The sequence below is a fragment of the Mustelus asterias genome, chromosome 13 (genome assembly GCF_964213995.1).
Source record: "Mustelus asterias chromosome 13, sMusAst1.hap1.1, whole genome shotgun sequence".
NCBI lineage: Eukaryota > Metazoa > Chordata > Chondrichthyes > Carcharhiniformes > Triakidae > Mustelus > Mustelus asterias.
The window spans coordinates 107,859,740-107,880,041 of record NC_135813.1 but is presented as its reverse complement, the minus strand read 5'-3'; the positions used below and the strand labels follow the sequence as shown (position 1 = coordinate 107,880,041).

The following is a 20,302-nucleotide window of genomic DNA, read 5'->3' as shown; positions in this document are numbered from 1 at the left end:
TGGTTTTAGCTGGGGGAAGGGTAATTATGAGGCTATTAGGAGAGAATTAGGAAACATAGGTTGGACTAGGAGATTACAGGGACTGGGAACGTCCGACATGTGGAGTTTTTTCAAGGAGCAGCTACTGCGAGTCTGTGATAGGTATGTCCCTGTCAGGCAAGGAGGAATTGGTAGGGCTAGGGAACCGTGGTGCACCAAAAAAGTTTCTTTGTTGGTTAAAAAGAAAAAGGAGGCTTATGTTCGGATGAGACGTGAGCACTCGGGTAGTGCACTAGAAAGCTTTAGATTGGCTAAGAGGGAGTTGAAGAGCGAGCTTAGAAGGGCTAAAAGGGGACATGAGAAGACTTTGGCGGATAGGGTTAAAGAGAATCCTAAGGCGTTCTATAGGTATGTCAAGAACAGAAGGTTGGTTAGGGCAAGTTTAGGGCCAGTTATAGATGGCAGAGGGAAGTTATGTGTGGAACCGGAGGAGATTGGTGAAGCATTGAACCAATATTTCTCTTCGGTGTTCACGCAAGGGGACATGAATATAGCTGAGGAGGACACTGGGTTGCAAGGGAGTAGAATAGACAGTATTACAGTTGATAAGGAGGATGTGCAGGATATTCTGGAGGGTCTGAAAATAGATAAATCCCCTGGTCCGGATGGGATTTATCCAAGGATTCTCTGGGAGGCAAGAGAAGTGATTGCAGAGCCTCTGGCTCTGATCTTCAGGTCGTCGTTGGCCTCTGGTATAGTACCAGAAGATTGGAGGTTAGCGAATGTTGTCCCATTGTTTAAGAAGGGGAACAGAGACTTCCCTGGGAATTATAGACCGGTGAGTCTCACTTCTGTTGTCGGCAAGATGTTGGAAAAAATTATAAGGGATAGGATTTATAGTTATTTGGAGAGTAATGAATTGATAGGTGATAGTCAGCATGGTTTTGTGGCAGGTAGGTCGTGCCTTACTAACCTTATTGAGTTTTTTGAGAAAGTGACCAAGGAGGTGGATGGGGGCAAGGCAGTGGACGTGGTATATATGGATTTTAGTAAGGCGTTTGATAAGGTTCACCATGGTAGGCTTCTGCAGAAAATGCAGATGTATGGGATTGGGGGTGATCTAGGAAATTGGATCAGGAATTGGCTAGCGGATAGGAAACAGAGGGTGGTGGTTGATAGTAAATATTCATCATGGAGTGCGGTTACAAGTGGTGTACCTCAGGGATCTGTTTTGGGGCCACTGCTGTTTGTAATATTTATTAATGATCTGGATGAGGGTATAGTTGGGTGGATTAGCAAATTTGCTGATGACACCAAAGTCGGTGGTGTGGTAGACAGTGAGGAAGGGTGTCGTAGTTTGCAGGAAGACTTAGGCAGGTTGCAAAGTTGGGCCGAGAGGTGGCGGATGGAGTTTAATGCGGAGAAGTGTGAGGTAATTCACTTTGGTAGGAATAACAGATGTGTTGAGTATAGGGCTAACGGGAGGACTTTGAATAGTGTGGAGGAGCAGAGGGATCTAGGTGTATGTGTGCATAGATCCCTGAAAGTTGGGAATCAAGTAGATAAGGTTGTTAAGAAGGCATATGGTGTCTTGGCGTTTATTGGTAGGGGGATTGAATTTAGGAGTCGTAGCGTTATGTTGCAACTGTACACAACTCTGGTGCGGCCGCACTTGGAGTACTGTGTGCAGTTCTGGTCCCCACATTACAGGAAGGATGTGGAGGCTTTGGAGAGGGTGCAGAGGAGGTTTACCAGGATGTTGCCTGGTATGGAGGGGAGATCCTATGAGGAGAGGCTGAGGGATTTGGGATTGTTTTCGCTGGAAAGGCGGCGGCTAAGAGGGGATCTTATTGAAACATATAAGATGATTAGAGGTTTAGATAGGGTGGATAGTGATAGCCTTTTTCCTCTGATGGAGAAATCCAGCACGAGGGGGCATGGCTTTAAATTGAGGGGGGGTAGTTATAGAACCGATGTCAGGGGTAGGTTCTTTACCCAGAGGGTGGTGAGGGATTGGAATGCCCTGCCAGCATCAGTAGTAAATGCGCCTAGTTTGGGGGCGTTTAAGAGATCCGTAGATAGGTTCATGGACGAAAAGAAATTGGTTTAGGTTGGAGGGTCACAGTTTTTTTTTAACTGGTCGGTGCAACATCGTGGGCCGAAGGGCCTGTTCTGCGCTGTAATGTTCTATGTTCTATGTTCTAAATATGTCTGCCAGGGCCCCTGCAAGTTCAACACTAGCTTCCCTCAAGGTCCGTGGGAATACCCTGTCCGGTCCTGGGGATTTATCCACTCTGATTTGCCTCAAGACAGCGAGCACCTCCTCCCCTTTAATCTGTAAAGGTTCCATGGCCTCCCTACCAGTTTGCCCTATTTCCGTACAAAGAACAAAGAACAGTACAGCACAGGAAACAGGCCCTTCGGCCCTCCAAGCCTGTGCCGCTCCTTTGTCCAACTTGATCATAGATCATAGAATCATAGAAACCCTACAGTGCAGAAGGAGGCCATTCGGCCCATCGAGTCTGCACCGACCACAATCCCACCCAGGCCCTACCCCCACATATTTACCCGCTAATCCCTCTAACCTACACATCCCAGGACTCTAAGGGGCAATTTTTAACCTGGCCAATCAACCTAACCCGCACATCTTTGGACTGTGGGAGGAAACCGGAGCACCCGGAGGAAACCCACGCAGACACGAGGAGAATGTGCAAACTCCACACAGACAGTGACCCGAGCCGGGAATCGAACCCGGGACCCTGGAGCTGTGAAGCAGCAGTGCTAACCACTGTGCTACCATGCCGCCCCTAAACCAACTAAACCAATCGTTTGTATCCCTCCATTCCCAGGCTGCTCATGTGACTATCCAGGTAAGTCTTAAACGATGTCAGCGTGCCTGCCTCCACCACCCTACTTGGCAGCGCATTCCAGGCCCCCACCACCCTCTGTGTAAAAAACGTCCCTCTGATATCTGAGTTATACTTCGCCCCTCTCACCTTGAGCCCGTGACCCCTTGTGAACGTCACCTCCGACCTGGGAAAGAGCTTCCCACCATTCACCTTATCTATCCCCTTCATAATCTTGTATACCTCTATTAGATCTCCCCTCATTCTCCGTCTTTCCAGGGAGAACAACTCCAGTCTATCCAATCTCTCCTCATAGCCAAGACCCTCCATACCAGGCAACATCCTGGTAAACCTTCTCTGCACTCTCTCTAACGCCTCCACGTCCTTCTGGTAGTGCGGCGACCAGAACTGGACGCAGTACTCCAAATGTGGCCTAACCAGCGTTCTATACAGCCACATCATCAGACTCCAGCTTTTATACTCTATACCCCGTCCTATAAAGGCAAGCATACCATATGCCTTCTTCACCACCTTCTCCACCTGTGTTGCCACCTTCAAGGATTTGTGGACTTGCACACCTCGGTCCCTCTGTTTCTATACTCCTGATGACTCTGCCATTTATTGTATAACTCCTCCCTACATTATTTCTTCCAAAATGCATCACTTCGCATTTATCCGGATTAAACTCCATCTGCCACCTCTCCGCCCAATTTTCCAGCCTATCTATATCCTGCTGTATTGCCTGACAATGCTCTTCGCTATCCGCAATTCCAGCCATCTTTGTGTCATCCGCAAACTTGCTGATTACACCAGTTACACCTTCTTCCAAGGCTTGAATAAAAGCCGAGATTGCTTGTGGAGAAATTGATGCAAGCCGATATTGCCAATACTGTGCTTTATGTTTACATAGAATTTTTTTTAAAAAGGGAAAAACATACCCATTCTTCTTGGGCAAAAATGCTTCCATCTCAAAGAAAACATTGCGTCGCTCTTTGATGTCATTACTAAGTTTCTGTATGACTTCAGCTTCTTCGACATTAGCGGAATGTTTATACCTGTGTGAAAAACACATCTTAGCCCTTATCATGATCAAGAAACAGAGACATGATATAACAACAACGTGTGCTGCTTCTATCTAGCTACAGGGAATGAAAGTGGATAAAGACAAAGGTCTGAAATTTCGTGACAGCATCATTTTACTATATCAGTTTTCTTGACCTGTAATTAAATTCAAATACTCCCAGGCCAGTTCAAATGGGTAGAATTATTAGTCTTCATGGGGTAGAAACATTAGTTTTCCCTTTGTTTACCTTCTATTACCATCAAAACTGTGGACCAATGTATTTGTATCAAATGACCAAAGTGACCTCAGCATTCAAGTGCACAGTACAGGATGAAGTCCATGCTAACAACAGAACATGACCTTGCTGGATAATATACATGCAAAGCAAAGCAATGAAGTACTTCAGTGCTTCGCAAACTATTTTCCAAAGTGACCGGTAGTAACTCACCACTGCCTTTTCAAGGGCAATTGGAGATGGGCAACAAATGTTGGCCTTACAGTGGTGTCCATATCCCATGAATGAATTTAGAAAAAACATTTGAAAATTCATATGGCCGTGGATGCCAGCAAAAGCAAACAGCAATAAAGCAGCAAGATACATCATGAAACAAATAATACACCACAGAAATATTAAAATCTGTGTTAAGCATATCATATAAGGGCAGCAGAGTGGCTAGCACTGCTGCCTCTCAGCTCCAGAAACCCGGGTCCAATTCCGGCCTTGAGTAACTGTGTGGAGTTTACACCTTCTCTCCGTATCAGCGTTGGATTTCTCCGGGTACTCCGGTTTGCTCTCACAGTCGCAAGATGTGTAGGTTAGATGGATTAACCATGGTAAATGGGATAGGGGCAGGCAAGGGGCCTTCTGCACTGTGGGGTTCTATGAAAATAACATTTTTACAAGTACATTATGTAGGTTTCAGTCTGCTCCTTCCTGGGTAGCCAGTTGTATTGTGTCAAAGCATTGCCCTCAAATTGTCATTTTTATCGTATTTTGCAAGAACTGTTGCTCAGACTTGATTTAACAAAGAAGGACTCATATTGGTGGCACAGTGGTTAGCACTCCTGCTTCACAGCTCCAGGGACCTGGGTTCAATTCCCGGTTTGGGTCACTGTCTGTGTGGAGTTTGCACATTTTCCCCATGTCTGCGTGGGTTTTCTCCGGGTGCTCCGGTTTCCTCCCACAGTCCAAAGATGTGCGGGTTAGGTTGATTGGCCATGCTAAAATTGCCCCTTAGTGTCCTGCGATGCGTAGGCTAGAGGGATTAGCGGGTAAATGTGTAAGGATGTCGGGGTAGGGCCTGGGTGGGATTGTGGTCGGTGCAGACTCGATGGGCCAAATGGCCTCTTTCTGCACTGTAGGGTTTCTATTTCTATGATGCACCAGTCTGAATTAGCAACAGGGGCAAATTGTCAAATTAATTTTAGAATACTAATTAAAGAAGGTTGTTTTGAGTTTATTCCAAAAAGATTTTTGGTTAATTAATACCAGTTCACAATGACTGGAGGGGGAATTTTACCGTTCCGCCAGCCATGGGAATCATAGCAGGCTGGACACAGACCATGCAAAGAGGTCTGTTGACATCAGGCAGGATTTTCCTACCCTGGGGAAGCGCGGGGTAGGGCCTGGGTGGGTCCCTCACCTGAAGAAGGGGCTTGGAGCTCCGAAAGCTTGTGTGGCTTTTGCTACCAAATAAACCTGTTGGACTTTAACCTGGTGTTGTTAAACTTCTTACTGTGTTTACCCCAGTCCAACGCCGGCATCTCCACATCACTCTCCCTTTCTCCAGTGATTGCTGAAAGATCACCACCAACGCTTCCACAATTTCCTCAGCTATCTCTTTTAGAACCCTGAGGTGTATTCCATCACTGCTCCCTAAGGGTTCCTTCACCTTAAGTTCCCTGATCAAGTCTGTCCCATTACACATCACCAAATCCAGAATTGCCTGTTTCCTAGTAGGCTGTCACAAGCTGCTCCAAAAAAAAATCTTAGACATTCCACAAGTTCCTTTATTTGGGATCCACTACCTACCTGATTTTCCCAGTCCACCTGCATATTGAAGTCCCTTATGATTATTGTAATATTGCCTTTTTTTACATGCCTTTTCTATCTCCTGATTTATTTTCTGCCCCACATCCTGACTACTGCTAGAGAACCTGTCCACAGCTCCCATCAGGGTTTTTTACCTTTGCGACTCCTCAACTATACTGTAGATAGAAAAGAAAAGGGCTACTCTAAAATTGCCAGACTCTGCTAGGATTTTTGTTTAATCAACTTAGCTGTAGAATTCACTTTCTCAATGGGGAGCAAGTTAGTCAGTAATTGTAATTCGGTGTTTTAAATACTTTGTAGTTTTAAAGGTACAAGTAATACCTTTAATTAGTCCATAAATACAAATATATCTTCGATACATTTTTAGATGTTAAACAAAGAACTTAGATGCCACAGTTACAGAGTGCCCTTTGATACTAAACATATGTTAGACACAGTCCTTTAAAGCACCCAACTGTTGGAATCACAGGCCATAAAGGAGACTTAATTGCCTCACCAGACACCTTATCAAAAACAACTGATGCAAGAGTGAATTTTAATGAAGCTGCCTTCACAGTTTCTAATCAAAACAGAGTCAGAAAGATAATGTCACAGCTAACAAAAAAGTTATGGCAAGGGACTTAGTGGGAACTGACAAGAATTAATGGTAACATAATGATACCCTTGAAATTGTAGGTAGTGATAAAAAGCTCAGTCATTGAATTGATAAGCAATGTATACATGTGTTTTGTTATGTTGGCAATAAACAAACTTATCAGGGCTATAATCGGGGAATATCCTGAAGGCAAATTGAGTTGACCACATCCCTTAAAGATTCAGTTAACTTCACTGACAAGGTCATAAAATACTAATGGCTTTTGTAGGCCCCCTTTATCATTAAAGGATGCCCATGTGAGACTGTTTTAGAGATGCTTTGTGAGGTTGCGATCAAAATAGAGACATGATGAGGATCTCCAAGACACAGACATCAAATTTCGCATTCCAACCATTATCTTGTAAATTGAGTTTGTGTCTTTATATGCCCTGTTTGTGAACACAACTCCTCACTCACCTGAAGAAGGAACTTGAGGCTCCGAAAGCTAGTGCTGCCAAATAAACCTGTTGGACTTTAACCTCGTGTTGTGAGACTTCTTACTCAGAGACTAGAGGACAGGCTTAGGGATGATATATTGGGGTATTCCACGAGGTATCGCGATCTCATAGATCAGGGTGGTTCAGTATGTCATTTGTAACACTTTTGATTGGATTGTGTCCAACTGACTGTGAGCTGTAGAATTGTATAAACCAGGATGATTTTCTCTGTCCGGTGGAGTGATGTCTCTGACCCATTGTGTCGAGACTCTCCCCTTGCTAGCAAGTAAAATAAAGACAATCTGTCGGTTAAGTATCTTGTGTTAACGTGTGTTTGTGTTCAAGTCAAACTCCGAAATCGAGATTTCGACTCTACCCACAGAGATTCTATGCCTGCTGATCCTATATCACTTCTTGCTATTGATTTAACTTCATTTCTTACTAACAATGCAACCCCGACCCCTTTGCCCATTTGCCTGTCCTTTCGATAGGACACATATCCTTGGATATTAAGATCCCAGCCCTGAGTCCCTTGCAGCCACGTCTCTGTGATGGCCACAACAACATACCGGCCAATTTCAATGTGCGCAACAAGCTCATTTACCTTGTTCTGTATACTGCACGCATTCAGGTACAACACCCTCAGTCCCGCATTGACTACCTCCCTTCTCATACTTGTCACCTTTTTTGCTCTCCTTGAGGTTAGATTCCTGCCACCTTCTATACTCTCTGCTCGATTACGTGGTCTTGAAACTTTACTAACCTCTCCTGAGCCCTCAGCTCCTTTAACTCGTCGAAAGTTAGCATTAACCTGTACTTCTACCTTCTCCTTTAACTCTGAATTTCTAATTCTCCAAACAACTGAACCCTCCCCCTGACTATTTAGTTTAAAGCCCTATCTGCAGCCCTTGTTAAACGATTCGCCAGGACTGTGGTCCCACATGATTCAGATGAAGACCATCCCATCGGAATAGGCCCCCTCTTCCCCAACACTGGTGCCAATGTCCCATGAGTTCAAACCCATTCCTCCCAAACCAACCTTTTAGCCACGCATTTACCCCCTTAATCTTATTGACCCTGTGCCAATTAGCTCATGGCTCAGGTAGTAATCCAGAGATTATTACCTTTTTTGGTTCTGCTTTTTAATTTAGCTCCTAGCTGTTCATACTCTCTTAGCAGAACCTTTGTTTTTGTTTTACCTATGTCATTGGTACTTACGTGGACCACGACAACTGGATCTTTACCCTCCCGCTCCAAGTTCCTTTGCAGCCCAGATGAGATATCCCGAACCCGAGCACTAGGCAGGCAACACAATCTTAGGGGTTCTCGATCCTGGTCACAGAGAACAATGTCAATGCTCCTAACTATACTATCTCCAATTAAGACTACATTTCATTTTTCTCCCCCCACTTGAACGGCTCCCTGTACCACGGTGCCTTGGTCAGTTTGCTCATCCTCCCTGCAGTACCCATTCCTGTCCACACAGGGCGCAAGAGTCTCGAACCTGTTGGACAAGTTCAGGGACTGAGGCTCCTGCAACCCTACCTCCTGGATCCCTCTACCTGCCTCACTTGCAGCCACACCTTCCTGTCCCTGACCAAATTCAAGGTATTTAATCTAAAGGGTGTGACTGCCTCCTGAAACAGTGTCCAGGTATCTCTCCCCCTCTCTGGTGTATCACAGATTCCGAAGCTCAGAATCCAGCTCATCCACTCTGAGCTGGAGTTCCTCAAGCAACCAACACTTACAACAGATGTGCTCACTGGGAACCACGATGGGGTCCACCAGCTCCCACATCATGCATGAACAACACATCACCTGACTCTCCATCTCTATTTTATTTAATCAGTTTTTAATTTGTTTTTGTATTTAAACCTTTATTATATATCTCCTTATTACCTCAGTCTCAATGCAATTTCTAACCAGTAATTTTAATGGATTTTCAAATTTAGCACAGCTCCCTGTTAGCCAATCAAATCACACTCACTTTCAAGTTTTTTTAAGCACTTACTTACCAATCAGCACTCTCCCTTGTGGCCTCTGACGCCTGTTTCACCAAACTCCCTGTGTTCACCAAACTCCAAAAGCACTCCTCACAGCCAGGCAGCACTCACCATGCCTTAATTAGGAATTCTATCCTTATTCCACAGAGTAATTCTGTTATTAGAAAATGCTTCTTCTAAATTTTATATCCGATGAAATTGGTCAAATTTTTAAATCCCTATGAACAGATATTAAAACCTCTAGAAAAAGATAGACCTGGGCAGGGCAAGGGCATACTCTATAGGGACATACAATGGGCCGTTCTTGCTGCAGCAAGCATTTTGTGATGTGTGCCGTTTGGGCTTTTTCCTGCACCCTTCAGCTCGAAACATTTTTTGCAGCATGACTTACTGAAAGTGCAAGGGTGGAACAGCGTGGTGAGGGCAACAGGAATCAGGGCCTCAGTGAATGACGAAACCCATTGTGCATCTCCTTCAGCAATTGGGATAGATACATAGGAGTAGCACTACACACTCCCCAATTACGACTACATTTGGCCCCTCAAACTTGACTAGCTTATGACTGTTCTTCATTTAACGAGCTCATGACTGATCTTCTACCTCAACATCTCCATATCCCCTGATGACATTGGCATTTAGAAATCTAGCGACCTCTGCATTGAACACACTGAACGACTGACAGCCGTCTGCAGTAGAGATTCCAAAGATTCTGCCACCTTCTGACTGAAGAAATTCCTCCCCATCTCAGTACTACCTACATTTTATTCTCCCAGTTCGAGGCCCCCAACAAGAGAACTATCTTTTTGCACCCACCCTGTTGAGCCCTGTCAGAACTTTGTATGAGATCACCTCTCATTCTTCTCAACAGGTCCAGTCTCCTCAATTTTATTCGTAGGACAATGCCATCATCCTAGGGATTAGCCTGGTGAACCTTTGTTGCACTCCCTCTATGATCAGTATAGTAAGAAGTCTCACACATCAGGTTAAAGTCCAACAGGTTTATTTGGAATCACGAACTTTCAGAGCGCTGCTCCTTCATCAGGCGAGTGACTCACCTGATGAAGGAACAGTGCTCCAAAAGCTCATGATTCCAAATAAACCTGTTGGACATTAACCTGGTGTTGTGAGACTTCTTACTGTGCCCACCCCAGTCCAACGCCAGCATCTCCACATTATGATCAGTATAACCTTCCTTAAGTAAAGAGAGCAAAACTGCACACAATGCACCTGTACTCAAATTGCCTTGCAAAAAAGGCTAACACACCATTTGCCTTCCTAATTGCTTGTTGCACCTGCATGTTAGCTTCCAGTTACTTATGAACAAGAACACCCAGGTCCCTTTGGACATCAACATTTCCCAATTTCTCCCTATTTAAGAAATATCTGCATTTTTGTTTTTCCTACCAAAGTGGATAACTTCACATTTTTCCACATTATTTTCCAACTGCCATGTTCTTGCCCGCTCCTTAGCAAGTTAAATCCCCATCAAGCCTTTTTGCATCCCTCATCACCGCTCACATTCCCACCAAGTTTTGCCTCATCAGCAAACGTGGAAATGTTACATCTGGCCCCCACATCCAAATCACTGACATTGATCGTGAATAACTGGGGCCACAAGCACTGATCCTTGTGGTTTCCAACTAGTTACAGCCTGCCAACTTGAGAATGATCCATTTACCCCTACTTGATTTTCTGTCCGTTAACCAATCCTCAACCTATGCCAGTGTATTACCCCCATTTCATGAGCTCTAATTTTGCTTAATTATCTCTACTAGCATGGTAACTTATTGAAAGCCTTCTGAAAATCTAAATACACTGGTTCTCCCTTATCTATCCTGCCAATAACATCAAAAAATTCCAACAGGTTTGTAAAACATGGTTTCCCTTTCATAAATCCAAGTTGACTCTGCCCAATCTCACCATTATTTTCTAAGTGCCCAGTCATCACGTCCTTTAGAATAGATTCTCGCATTTCCTTACTACTGATATCAGGCTAACAGGTCATCCCTTTTCTTAAATACTGGGGTTACATTTGCTATCTTCCTATCTAATAGGCACCATTCCAGAATCTATCGAATTTTGAAAGATGATCATCAATACATCTACTATCTCTACAGCCACTTCTTTCAACACTCTGGGATGCAGATAGAAACATAGAAACACTACAGCTCAAAACAGGCCCTTCAGCCCCACAAGTTGTGCCGAACATATCCCTACCTTTTAGGCCTACCTATAACCCTCCATCCTATTAAGTCCCATGTACTCATCCAGGAGTCTCTTAAAAGACCCTATTGAGTTCGCCTCCACCACCACTGACGGCAGCCGATTCCACTCGCCCACCACCCTGTGTGTGAAAGACTTACCCCTAACATCTCCCCTGTACCTACCCCCCAGCACCTTAAACCTGTGTCCTCTCGTAGCAGCCATTTCCACCCTGGGAAAAAGCCTCTGAGAGTCCACCCAATCTATGCCTCTCAACATCTTATATACCTCTATTAGGTCTCCTCTCATCCTACGTCTCTCCAAGGAGAAAAGACCAAGCTCCCTCAGCCTATCCTCATAAGGCATGCTACTCAATCCAGGCAACATCCTTGTAAATCTCCTCTGCACCCTTTCAATCTTTTCCACATCCTTCCTGTAATGAGGCGACCAGAACTGAGCACAGTACTCCAAATGGGGTCTGACGAGGGTCTTATATAGCTGCATCATTATCCCCGGACTCCGAAACTCAATCCCTCGATTGATAAAGGCCAGATCATCAGATCCAGGGGATTAAGCAACTTTGTCCCATTAATTTCTCCAGCACTACATTATTATTCATACTCATTTCTTTCAGGCCCTCAATCTCAGTCCCTTAGCTCCCCAATATTTCAGGGAGTTTTTTGTATCTCCCTCCATGAAGACAGACACAAAGTTTTTGTTCAGTTCCTCTGTCGTTTCTTTATTTATAAACGGTCCATTCTCTGCCTGCAATGGGCATTTGTCTTTACTAACCTTTTTCTATTACATACCTATAAAAGCTTTTACTCTGTCTTTATGTTTACTTTCATACAAAGAACAAAAGAACAAAGAACAATACAGCACAGGAACAGGCCCTTCGGCCCTCCAAGCCCGCCCCGCTCCCTGGTCCAAACTAGACCATTCTTTTGTATCTCTCCATTCCCACTCCGTTCATGTGGCTATCTAGATAAGTCTTAAACGTTCCCAGTGTGTCCACCTCCACCACCTTGCCCGGCAGCGCATTCCAGGCCCCCACCACCCTCTGTGTAAAATACGTCCTTCTGATATCCGTGTTAAACCTCCCCCCCCTCACCTTGAACCTATGACCCCTCGTGAACGTCACCACCGACCTGGGAAAAAGCTTCCCAGCGTTCACCCTTTCTATGCCTTTCATAATTTTATACACCGCTATTAGGTCACCCCTCATCCTCCGTCTTTCCAGTGAGAACAACCCCAGTTTACCCAATCTCTCCTCATAACTAAGCCCTTCCATACCAGGCAACATCCTGGTAAACCTCCTCTGCACTCTCTCTAAAGCCTCCACATCCTTCCGGTAGTGTGGCGACCAGAACTGGACGCAGTATTCCAAATGCGGCCGAACCAATGTTCTACACAACCGCTACATCAGACCCCAACTTTTATACTCTATGCCCCGTCCTATAAAGGCAAGCATGCCATATGCCTTATTCACTACCTTCTCCACCTGTGACGTCACCTTCAAGGATCTGTGGACTTGCACATCCAGGTCCCTCTGCATATCTACACCCTTTATGGTTCTGCCATTTATCGTATAGCTCCCCCCTACGTTAGTTCTACCAAAATGCATCACTTCGCATTTATCTGGATTGAACTCCATCTGCCATTTCTTTGCCCAAATTTCCAGCCTATCTATATCCTTCTGTAGCCTCTGACAATGTTCCTCACTATCTGCAAGTCCAGCCATTTTCGTGTCGTCCGCAAACTTACTGATCACCCCAGTTACACCTTCTTCCAGATCGTTTATATAAATCACAAACAGCAGAGGTCCCAATACAGAGCCCTGCGGAACACCACTAGTCACAGGCATCCAGCCGGAAAAAGACCCTTCCACTACCACCCTCTGTCTTCTGTGACCAAGCCAGTTCTCCACCCATCTAGCCACCTCCCCCTTTATCCCATGAGATCCAACCTTTTGCACCAACTTACCATGAGGGACTTTATCAAATGCCTTACTAATGTCCATATAGACGACATCCACGGCCCTTCCCTCGTCAACCATTCTAGTCACTTCTTCAAAAGACTCCACCAGGTTAGTGAGGCATGACCTCCCTCTCACAAAGCTATGCTGACTGTCGTTAATGAGTTTATTCCTTTCTAAATGCGCATACATCCTATCTCTAAGAATCCTCTCCAACAACTTCCCTACCACAGACGTCAAGCTCACCTATAATTTCCCGGGTTATCCTTCCTACCCTTCTTAAATAACGGGACCACATTAGCTATCCTCCAATCCTCTGGGACCTCACCTGTGTCCAGTGACGAGACAAAGATTTGCGTCAGAGGCCCAGCGATTTCATCTCTCGTCTCCCTGAGCAGCCTTGGATAGATTCCATCAGGCCCTGGGGATTTGTCAGTCTTTATATTCCCTAAAAAACTTAACACTTCCTCCCTTGTAATGGAGATTTTCTCTAACGGGTCAACACTCCCCTCCGAGACACTCCCAGTCAACACATCCCTCTCCTTTGTGAATACCGACGCAAAGTATTCATTTAGGATCTCCCCTACTTCTTTGGGCTCCAAGCATAATTCCCCACTTTTGTCCCCGAGAGGTCCGATTTTTTCCCTGACAACCCTTTTGTTCCTAATGTATGAATAAAATACCTTGGGATTCTCCTTAATCCTGTCTGCCAAGGACATTTCGTGACCCCTTTTTGCCCTTCTAATTCCCCGTTTGAGTTCTTTCCTACTTTCTTTGTACTCCTCCAGAGCTCCCTCCATTTTTAGCTGCCTGGACCTAACGTACGCCTCTCTTTTCTTTTTGACCAATCCCTCAATTTCCCTGGTTATCCACGGTTCTCAAATCCTACCCTTCCTATCCTTCTTTTTTACAGGCACATGCCTATCCTGCAGCCCTAACAACTGTTCCTTAAAAGACTCCCACATGCCAGATGTGGATTTACCCTCAAACAGCCTCTCCCAATCAAGAGCTGCCAATTTCTGCCTAATCCAACTAAAATTAGCCTTGCCCCAATCCAACACCTTACCCTTGGGACACCACTCATCCTTTTCCATCACTATCCTAAAGCTAACAGAATTGTGGTCACTATTTGCCACATGTTCCCCTACCGAAACTTTGAAGACCTAACCGGGCTCATTCCCCAGTACTAGGTCCAGTATAGCCCCCTCTCTAGTCGGGCTATCTACATATTGTTCCAAAGAACCTTCCTGTACGCATTTTACAAATGCCTCCCCATTCAGACTCCCAGCCCTACGCGATTTCCAGTCTATACCAGGGAAATTGAAGTCTTCCACTACAACAACCCTATTTTTCCTGCACCTATCCATTATCTCCTGACATATCCCTTCTTCCACTTCCCTTGGGCTGTTGGGGGGCCTGTAATATACCCCCAACATAGTGACTGCGCCCTTCCTGTTTCTGAGCTCCACCCACAGTGACTCGTTACACGACCCCTCTGAATTGTCCTCCCTCTGCACCGCTGTAATATGCTCTCTAACTAATACTGCTACTCCCCCACCTCTTTTGGCCCCTCCTCTGTCTCACCTAAAACACTTGTACCCCGGAATATTCAGTTGCCAGTCCTGTCCCTCTTTCAGCCAAGTCTCTGTCACCGCAACCACATCCAAATTCCTCGTAAGCATTAAGGCCCTAAGTTCGTCTGTCTTACCTGCTACGCTCCTTGCATTGAAGTAGACACACTCCAGACCTCCAGGCCCAGTGAGTTCATCCTCCCCCAGAGTACTCTTCTTCTTTGCCAGCCTTGTCCTGGCCCCAAGCTCGTCCCCAGCCTCTACACTTGTAGACATAATTTTTTGATCCCCACCCCCCTGCCATATTAGTTTAAACCCACCCGAATTGCACTAGCACAACTCCCAGCCAGGATATTCGTGCCAATTTAGTTGTGACCCGTCCTTCTTGTACAGGTGCCATCCTCTCTTGAAAACTTCCCAGTGATCCAGGAATATGAAGCCCTCCCTCCTGGACCAGTCCTTTAGCCAAGCGTTCAATTGTACTATCTCCCTATTCCTAGCCTCACTGGCCCTAAGTATTGGGAGCAGCCCAGAGATTGCCACCCTGGAGGCCCTACTTTTTAGCCTATTTCCCAACTCCCTGAATTGCTCTCGTAGGATCCCCCTGCTCTTCCTATCTACGTCATTTGCACCAATGTGTACAATGACATCCGTTTCTTTATCCTCCCCTTTTAATATGCCTCCTATCCGCTCGGAGACATCCAGTACCCCAGCACCAGGTAGGCAGGCTACCATCCTGGAGTCCCAGTTTCATATTATATTTCTCTTTATAAATTTCTTGGTTCTCCTTTGATGAATTTTAAAATGGTCCAATCCTCAGGCTTGTTACTTTTTTGGCAACTTTATATACCTCTTCCTTTGATCTGATAAAATATTTTAACATCCCTTGTTAGCAATGATTGGATCACTTTTTCTGCTGGCTTTTTGTGCCTTAATGGGATGTAAATTTGTTGCAAACTGTGTATTATTTTTTAAAATGATTTAATGATTGAGCAAGAAACCAAAACTTTGGAGAAGAAGGATAAATTAGAGTGATTGATTTAGCATCGAATTACTGAGAAATAAAAAGAGACAAAAGGAAAGATGGTTTGAGTGAGGTAAAAGACAAAGATAAAGTCATAAAAAAGTTTTTAATTTGTTTAAAATCCCCTACAATTTATAACATGTAGGAATAAGATTTCACATTTTAAATTGTTCCTTTTCAGAACTAGAGAGATTGATTGGCATTGTATTATCAGCTTATTGTTAAAAGGGGACTTACACTCAATTGCCAGACTTAATGGGCTGTGGTTAGTTTAATAGACAAATAATATTCTTGAAAGTTCTTGAAGATAACATGGAGACATGGGTGTAATGCAGTTTGCATGAAGCAAATGGCAGAGCAGCATAAAATGATCAGCAGTTTCTGGAGATCAGGCTATGAAAGCAATTGGAGCTGGTCAAATTGTATGAAATTTGATTTTTCAGCACAGAAAACATGTATTACAATTTCCTTTACAAAACATAATTAAAATACTATTACACGTGTACATCATTAATTTATTTACCTTCGCAGGTTGCAGGCGAGGTCTTTTATTCTTCTTTTCTGTTTACTTATCGAGTTGCTACATATAGTCTGAAGGTTCGTAAGTTCATCGAGTTTTTGTCTATACACTTTATGTGTTTCCTACAATAAAAAAATATAAAATTAGAGATTCTGTAGATAAATCCATAAATAAGACAAGATCACAGAATTGAACTGAACTAAACTGTCCATCACTTTAAAGATGTTTAGCAAATCTGCTGCCTGGGTCAAAATGCAAGGATAAAATTAATAAACTGACTGGGAAAAAAAATGTGCAAAACACACCAGATTTGTTGGTATTTTCCTTTCTCCACCAAAGACCGCTTAACTCCATTTACATTCCCTTCGCTAAGAAGTGGTTGCTGATGTCAAGTTTTAAAAGAACCCCTTATTCAGGTAACACAGCATCCAGTGTTGTGGACTGTTTGATTAAAACATCAGGTTGTGCTGCAACTCCATCAAGCCACCAAGTGTTGGAAGCAGGAATAGGTCATTTGGCCCTTTCAACCTGCTCCACCATTCAATATGGTCATGCTGGATCCTCTATCTCAATGCATGAAGCATTTATGCCAATTACTAAACTAATTTCACATTAGGTTTCAATGGTTTATGCACATCTCTGATAGAACTTGGTATTCCCCGCAGTTTCTTTCCATGTAGTATTATTAAAATAGGCACAGTTTCCTATGTCTTCCACCACCTGTTCAGTTATTACACTTATAGGAGTTGTGACATGTTCTCTAATTTAACCCCCTAGTTAAGGTTTAATAAAACTACTATACGTGCAGGTTAAGAAGAAATATGTCAGACATTACAAAAACACTCACCCATCATCACTAAACTGTTGTCATCTGAATGGCATAACTAACTTTATTTTTGGGTGCTGGAGAGAACTGTTATAAGGGGCAAATTTTCCTTTAGTGTATTGTTGTCCAATATAAATCATTAACTAGCAAAAGGTACAGCTATGGCAACATGCGTAACCACATACAATAATTCTTTTAGAAAACACCTAACATACAAGTAATTACAGGGGTAAGGAAGGGAGTTGGTGGCACATGGTAATAATGACACTAGACTTGCAATCCAGAGGCTCATGCTAATTTTCTGGGGGCATGTGTCCACCTCGACAGCTGCTGGAATTTAAATTAACAAATCCGGAACATAAATTCAGTAATGGTGACCAAGACAATTATCATTGGATTGTTGCAAAAACCTGAATTAGCTCGCTAATGTCCTTTAGGAACATTATGTTCCTCCTTTAGGGAAAGGAAATCTGCCATCCTTAACCAGTTTGGCCTACATATGGCTCCAGACCCCTTGACTGCCCTCTGCAATGGCACAGCAAGCCATTCAGTTCAAGGGCAACTAGGGATGAGCAACAAATGGTGGCCTTGCAGCAATGCTTGCATCCCATGAAAGAAAGAAAAAAGCAGATTTAATTCTAAAAACGTACATTACCAGTGCAAAACTTTGCAGTCTGATAAAAGGGTGGAAATCTGGCATTAATTTAATCACACAGCAAATCTTATGTAAACTTCTACGTTTTCTTTGATTTCAGAGAGTTTGCTGAGAATGTTCATAGAACCCCTGGAGTGCAAAAAGAGTCCATTCGGCCCATCAGGTCTGCACCAACTCTCTGACAGGGTATATTACCCAGGTCCTCTCTCCACCCTAACCCAGTGACTCCACACACACAGCATGGTTAATACACCTAACCTATACATCTTGGGACACCCAGGGGCAAGTTTACCATGACAAATCCACCTAACCTGCACATCTTTGGACTGTGGGAAGAAACCTACACAGGCATGGGAGAAGGTGCAAACTCCACACAGTCACCCAAGGCCAGAATTGAACCTGGGTGTGAGGCAGCAGTGCTCCCACGGTGCCATCAAGTTGGTACCCTCTCTATAAACTGTTGGGGTGAAGCCCTATATAGAAACATAGAAAACTACAGCACAAAACAGGCCCTTCGGCCCCACAAGTTGTGCCGAACATATCCCTACCTTTTAGGCCTACCTATAACCCTCCATCCTATTAAGTCCCATGTACCATCCAGGAGTCTCTTAAAAAACCCTATTGAGTTCGCCTCCACCACCACTGACGGCAGCCGATTCCACTCGCCCACCACCCTCTGTGTGAAAAACTTACCCCTAACATTTCCCCTGTACCTACCCCCCAGCACCTTAAACCTGTGTCCTCTCGTAGCAGCCATTTCCACCCTGGGAAAAAGCCTCTGACAGTCCACCCGATCTATGCCTCTCAACATCTTATATACCTCTATTAGGTCTCCTCTCATCCTACGTCTCTCCAAGGAGAAAAGACCAAGCTCCCTCAGCCTATCCTCATAAGGCATGCCACTCAATCCAGGCAACATCCTTGTAAATCTCCTCTTTCAATCATTTCCACATCCTTCCTGTAATGAGGCGACCAGAACTAAGCACAGTATTCCAAGTGGGGTCTGACGAGGGTCTTATATAGCTGCATCATTATGCCTGGACTCCTAAACTCAATCCCTCAATTGATAAAGGCCAGCACACCATACGCCTTCTTAACCACCTCCTCCACCTGCGAGGCCGATTTTAGAGTCCTACGGACCCGGACCCAAGGTCCTTCTGATCCTCCACAGTACTAAGAGTCTTTCCCTATATATTGTACTCCTTCATCCCATTTGACCTGCCAAAATGGACCACTACGCATTTATCTGGGTTGAAGTCCATCTGCCACTTCTCCGCCCAGTCTTGCATCCTATCTATGTCCCTCTGTAACTTCTGACATCCCTCCAGATTATCCACAACCCCACCAGCCTGTCATCGGCAAACTTACCAACCCATCCCTCCACTTCCTCATCCAGGTCATTTATGAAAATGACAAACAGCAAGGGTCCCAGAACAGATCCCTGGGGCACACCACTGGTGACCGACCTCCATTTGAACCCATAATTTTAACAGATAACTTACAAGCGGTAACCAACAATCAAAATACACTTGCACATTGCTCTTTTTGTCTTACCATTTACCAACAAATGCACAAGAGGTTGATGTTCCCATGCATACACTCTGTGGACTTGAGCAGAGATCACATTCCAAATGACAGTGCCTATTACTAATTAAAAATGTAATTGGTCATATCTAGACTCCCAATTAGCAACATGTAGCTCGTGGCTAGCGTATTGGAAAACATGGCTTCAGCGCAAACTAAAGGGAGCCACCAATATACATAGCAAACAGGTTTAAATAAGTTATTTGCTATGGAAATTAAAAATTCTGAAAATTGTTCTTTAGTGTCCCATATTCTAAACAATCAATATTTAGTTATTAACTGAACAATTGTAGGATTAATTTATTGCAGTACGACATACCCTTTGAAAAGAAATCTATTTCAGATAAACGGTACTTTGATGTGGCAGATCACAAACAATACAAATTGAGTAACTTAAGATTTTTAAAACCAGCACAGAGCCATTGGCATTAAAGTGAACTAGTATAAACACTCCAATTGATCATATTAATTCTTCCTCTTACTGTAGAATGCAGCCCTATATCAAGGGATAGGGCAATAACATTTATAAAAATTAATCACAGAACAGGACTTCTTTTAAAAATACAAAAACATACATGCCAAGTAGTCAGTACAATTTTTACCTTTTGAAGACAGTAGTTTCATGTAAACTGTTGCGCTTCACGGATTTCATTTTCTTTGGAGATGTCATGAAACCTTAACCTATATTTATTATTTTTAGTGAATTGGTCACTCGTGGTCAGCAGTGACCACTCCCTGGTCAGATTTAGCTGAGTAAGGAATCTAACAACACCAAGTTAAAGTCCAACAGGTTTATTTGGTAGCAAAAGCCACTAGCTTTCGGAGTCCCAAGCCCCTTCTTTAGGTCTGACCTGAAGAAGGGGCTTGGGGCTCCGAAAGCTTGTGGCTTTTGCTACCAAATAAACCTGTTGGATTTTAACTTGGTGTTGT

The 20,302-nt window shown here is 44.0% G+C and overlaps 1 protein-coding gene across 4 annotated transcripts in view; it reads right to left on the bottom strand.

Moving 5' to 3' along the window:
- The window catches only part of tmem120b (transmembrane protein 120B), a 102,725-nt gene that overhangs the window by 48,763 nt on the left and 33,660 nt on the right, over positions 1–20,302 (bottom strand). For all 4 annotated transcript variants that reach the window (XR_013499411.1, XM_078227503.1, XM_078227501.1 and 1 more), the window contains exons 2-3: positions 16,311–16,429; positions 3,764–3,880 (exon numbers count right to left, since the gene is read on the bottom strand). Coding sequence is in view for 3 of the 4 variants with exons in the window: in XM_078227503.1 (XP_078083629.1) it covers positions 3,764–3,880; positions 16,311–16,429 (236 nt within the window). In the remaining variant the exon portion in view is untranslated. The remainder of the gene's footprint in view (positions 1–3,763; positions 3,881–16,310; positions 16,430–20,302) is intronic.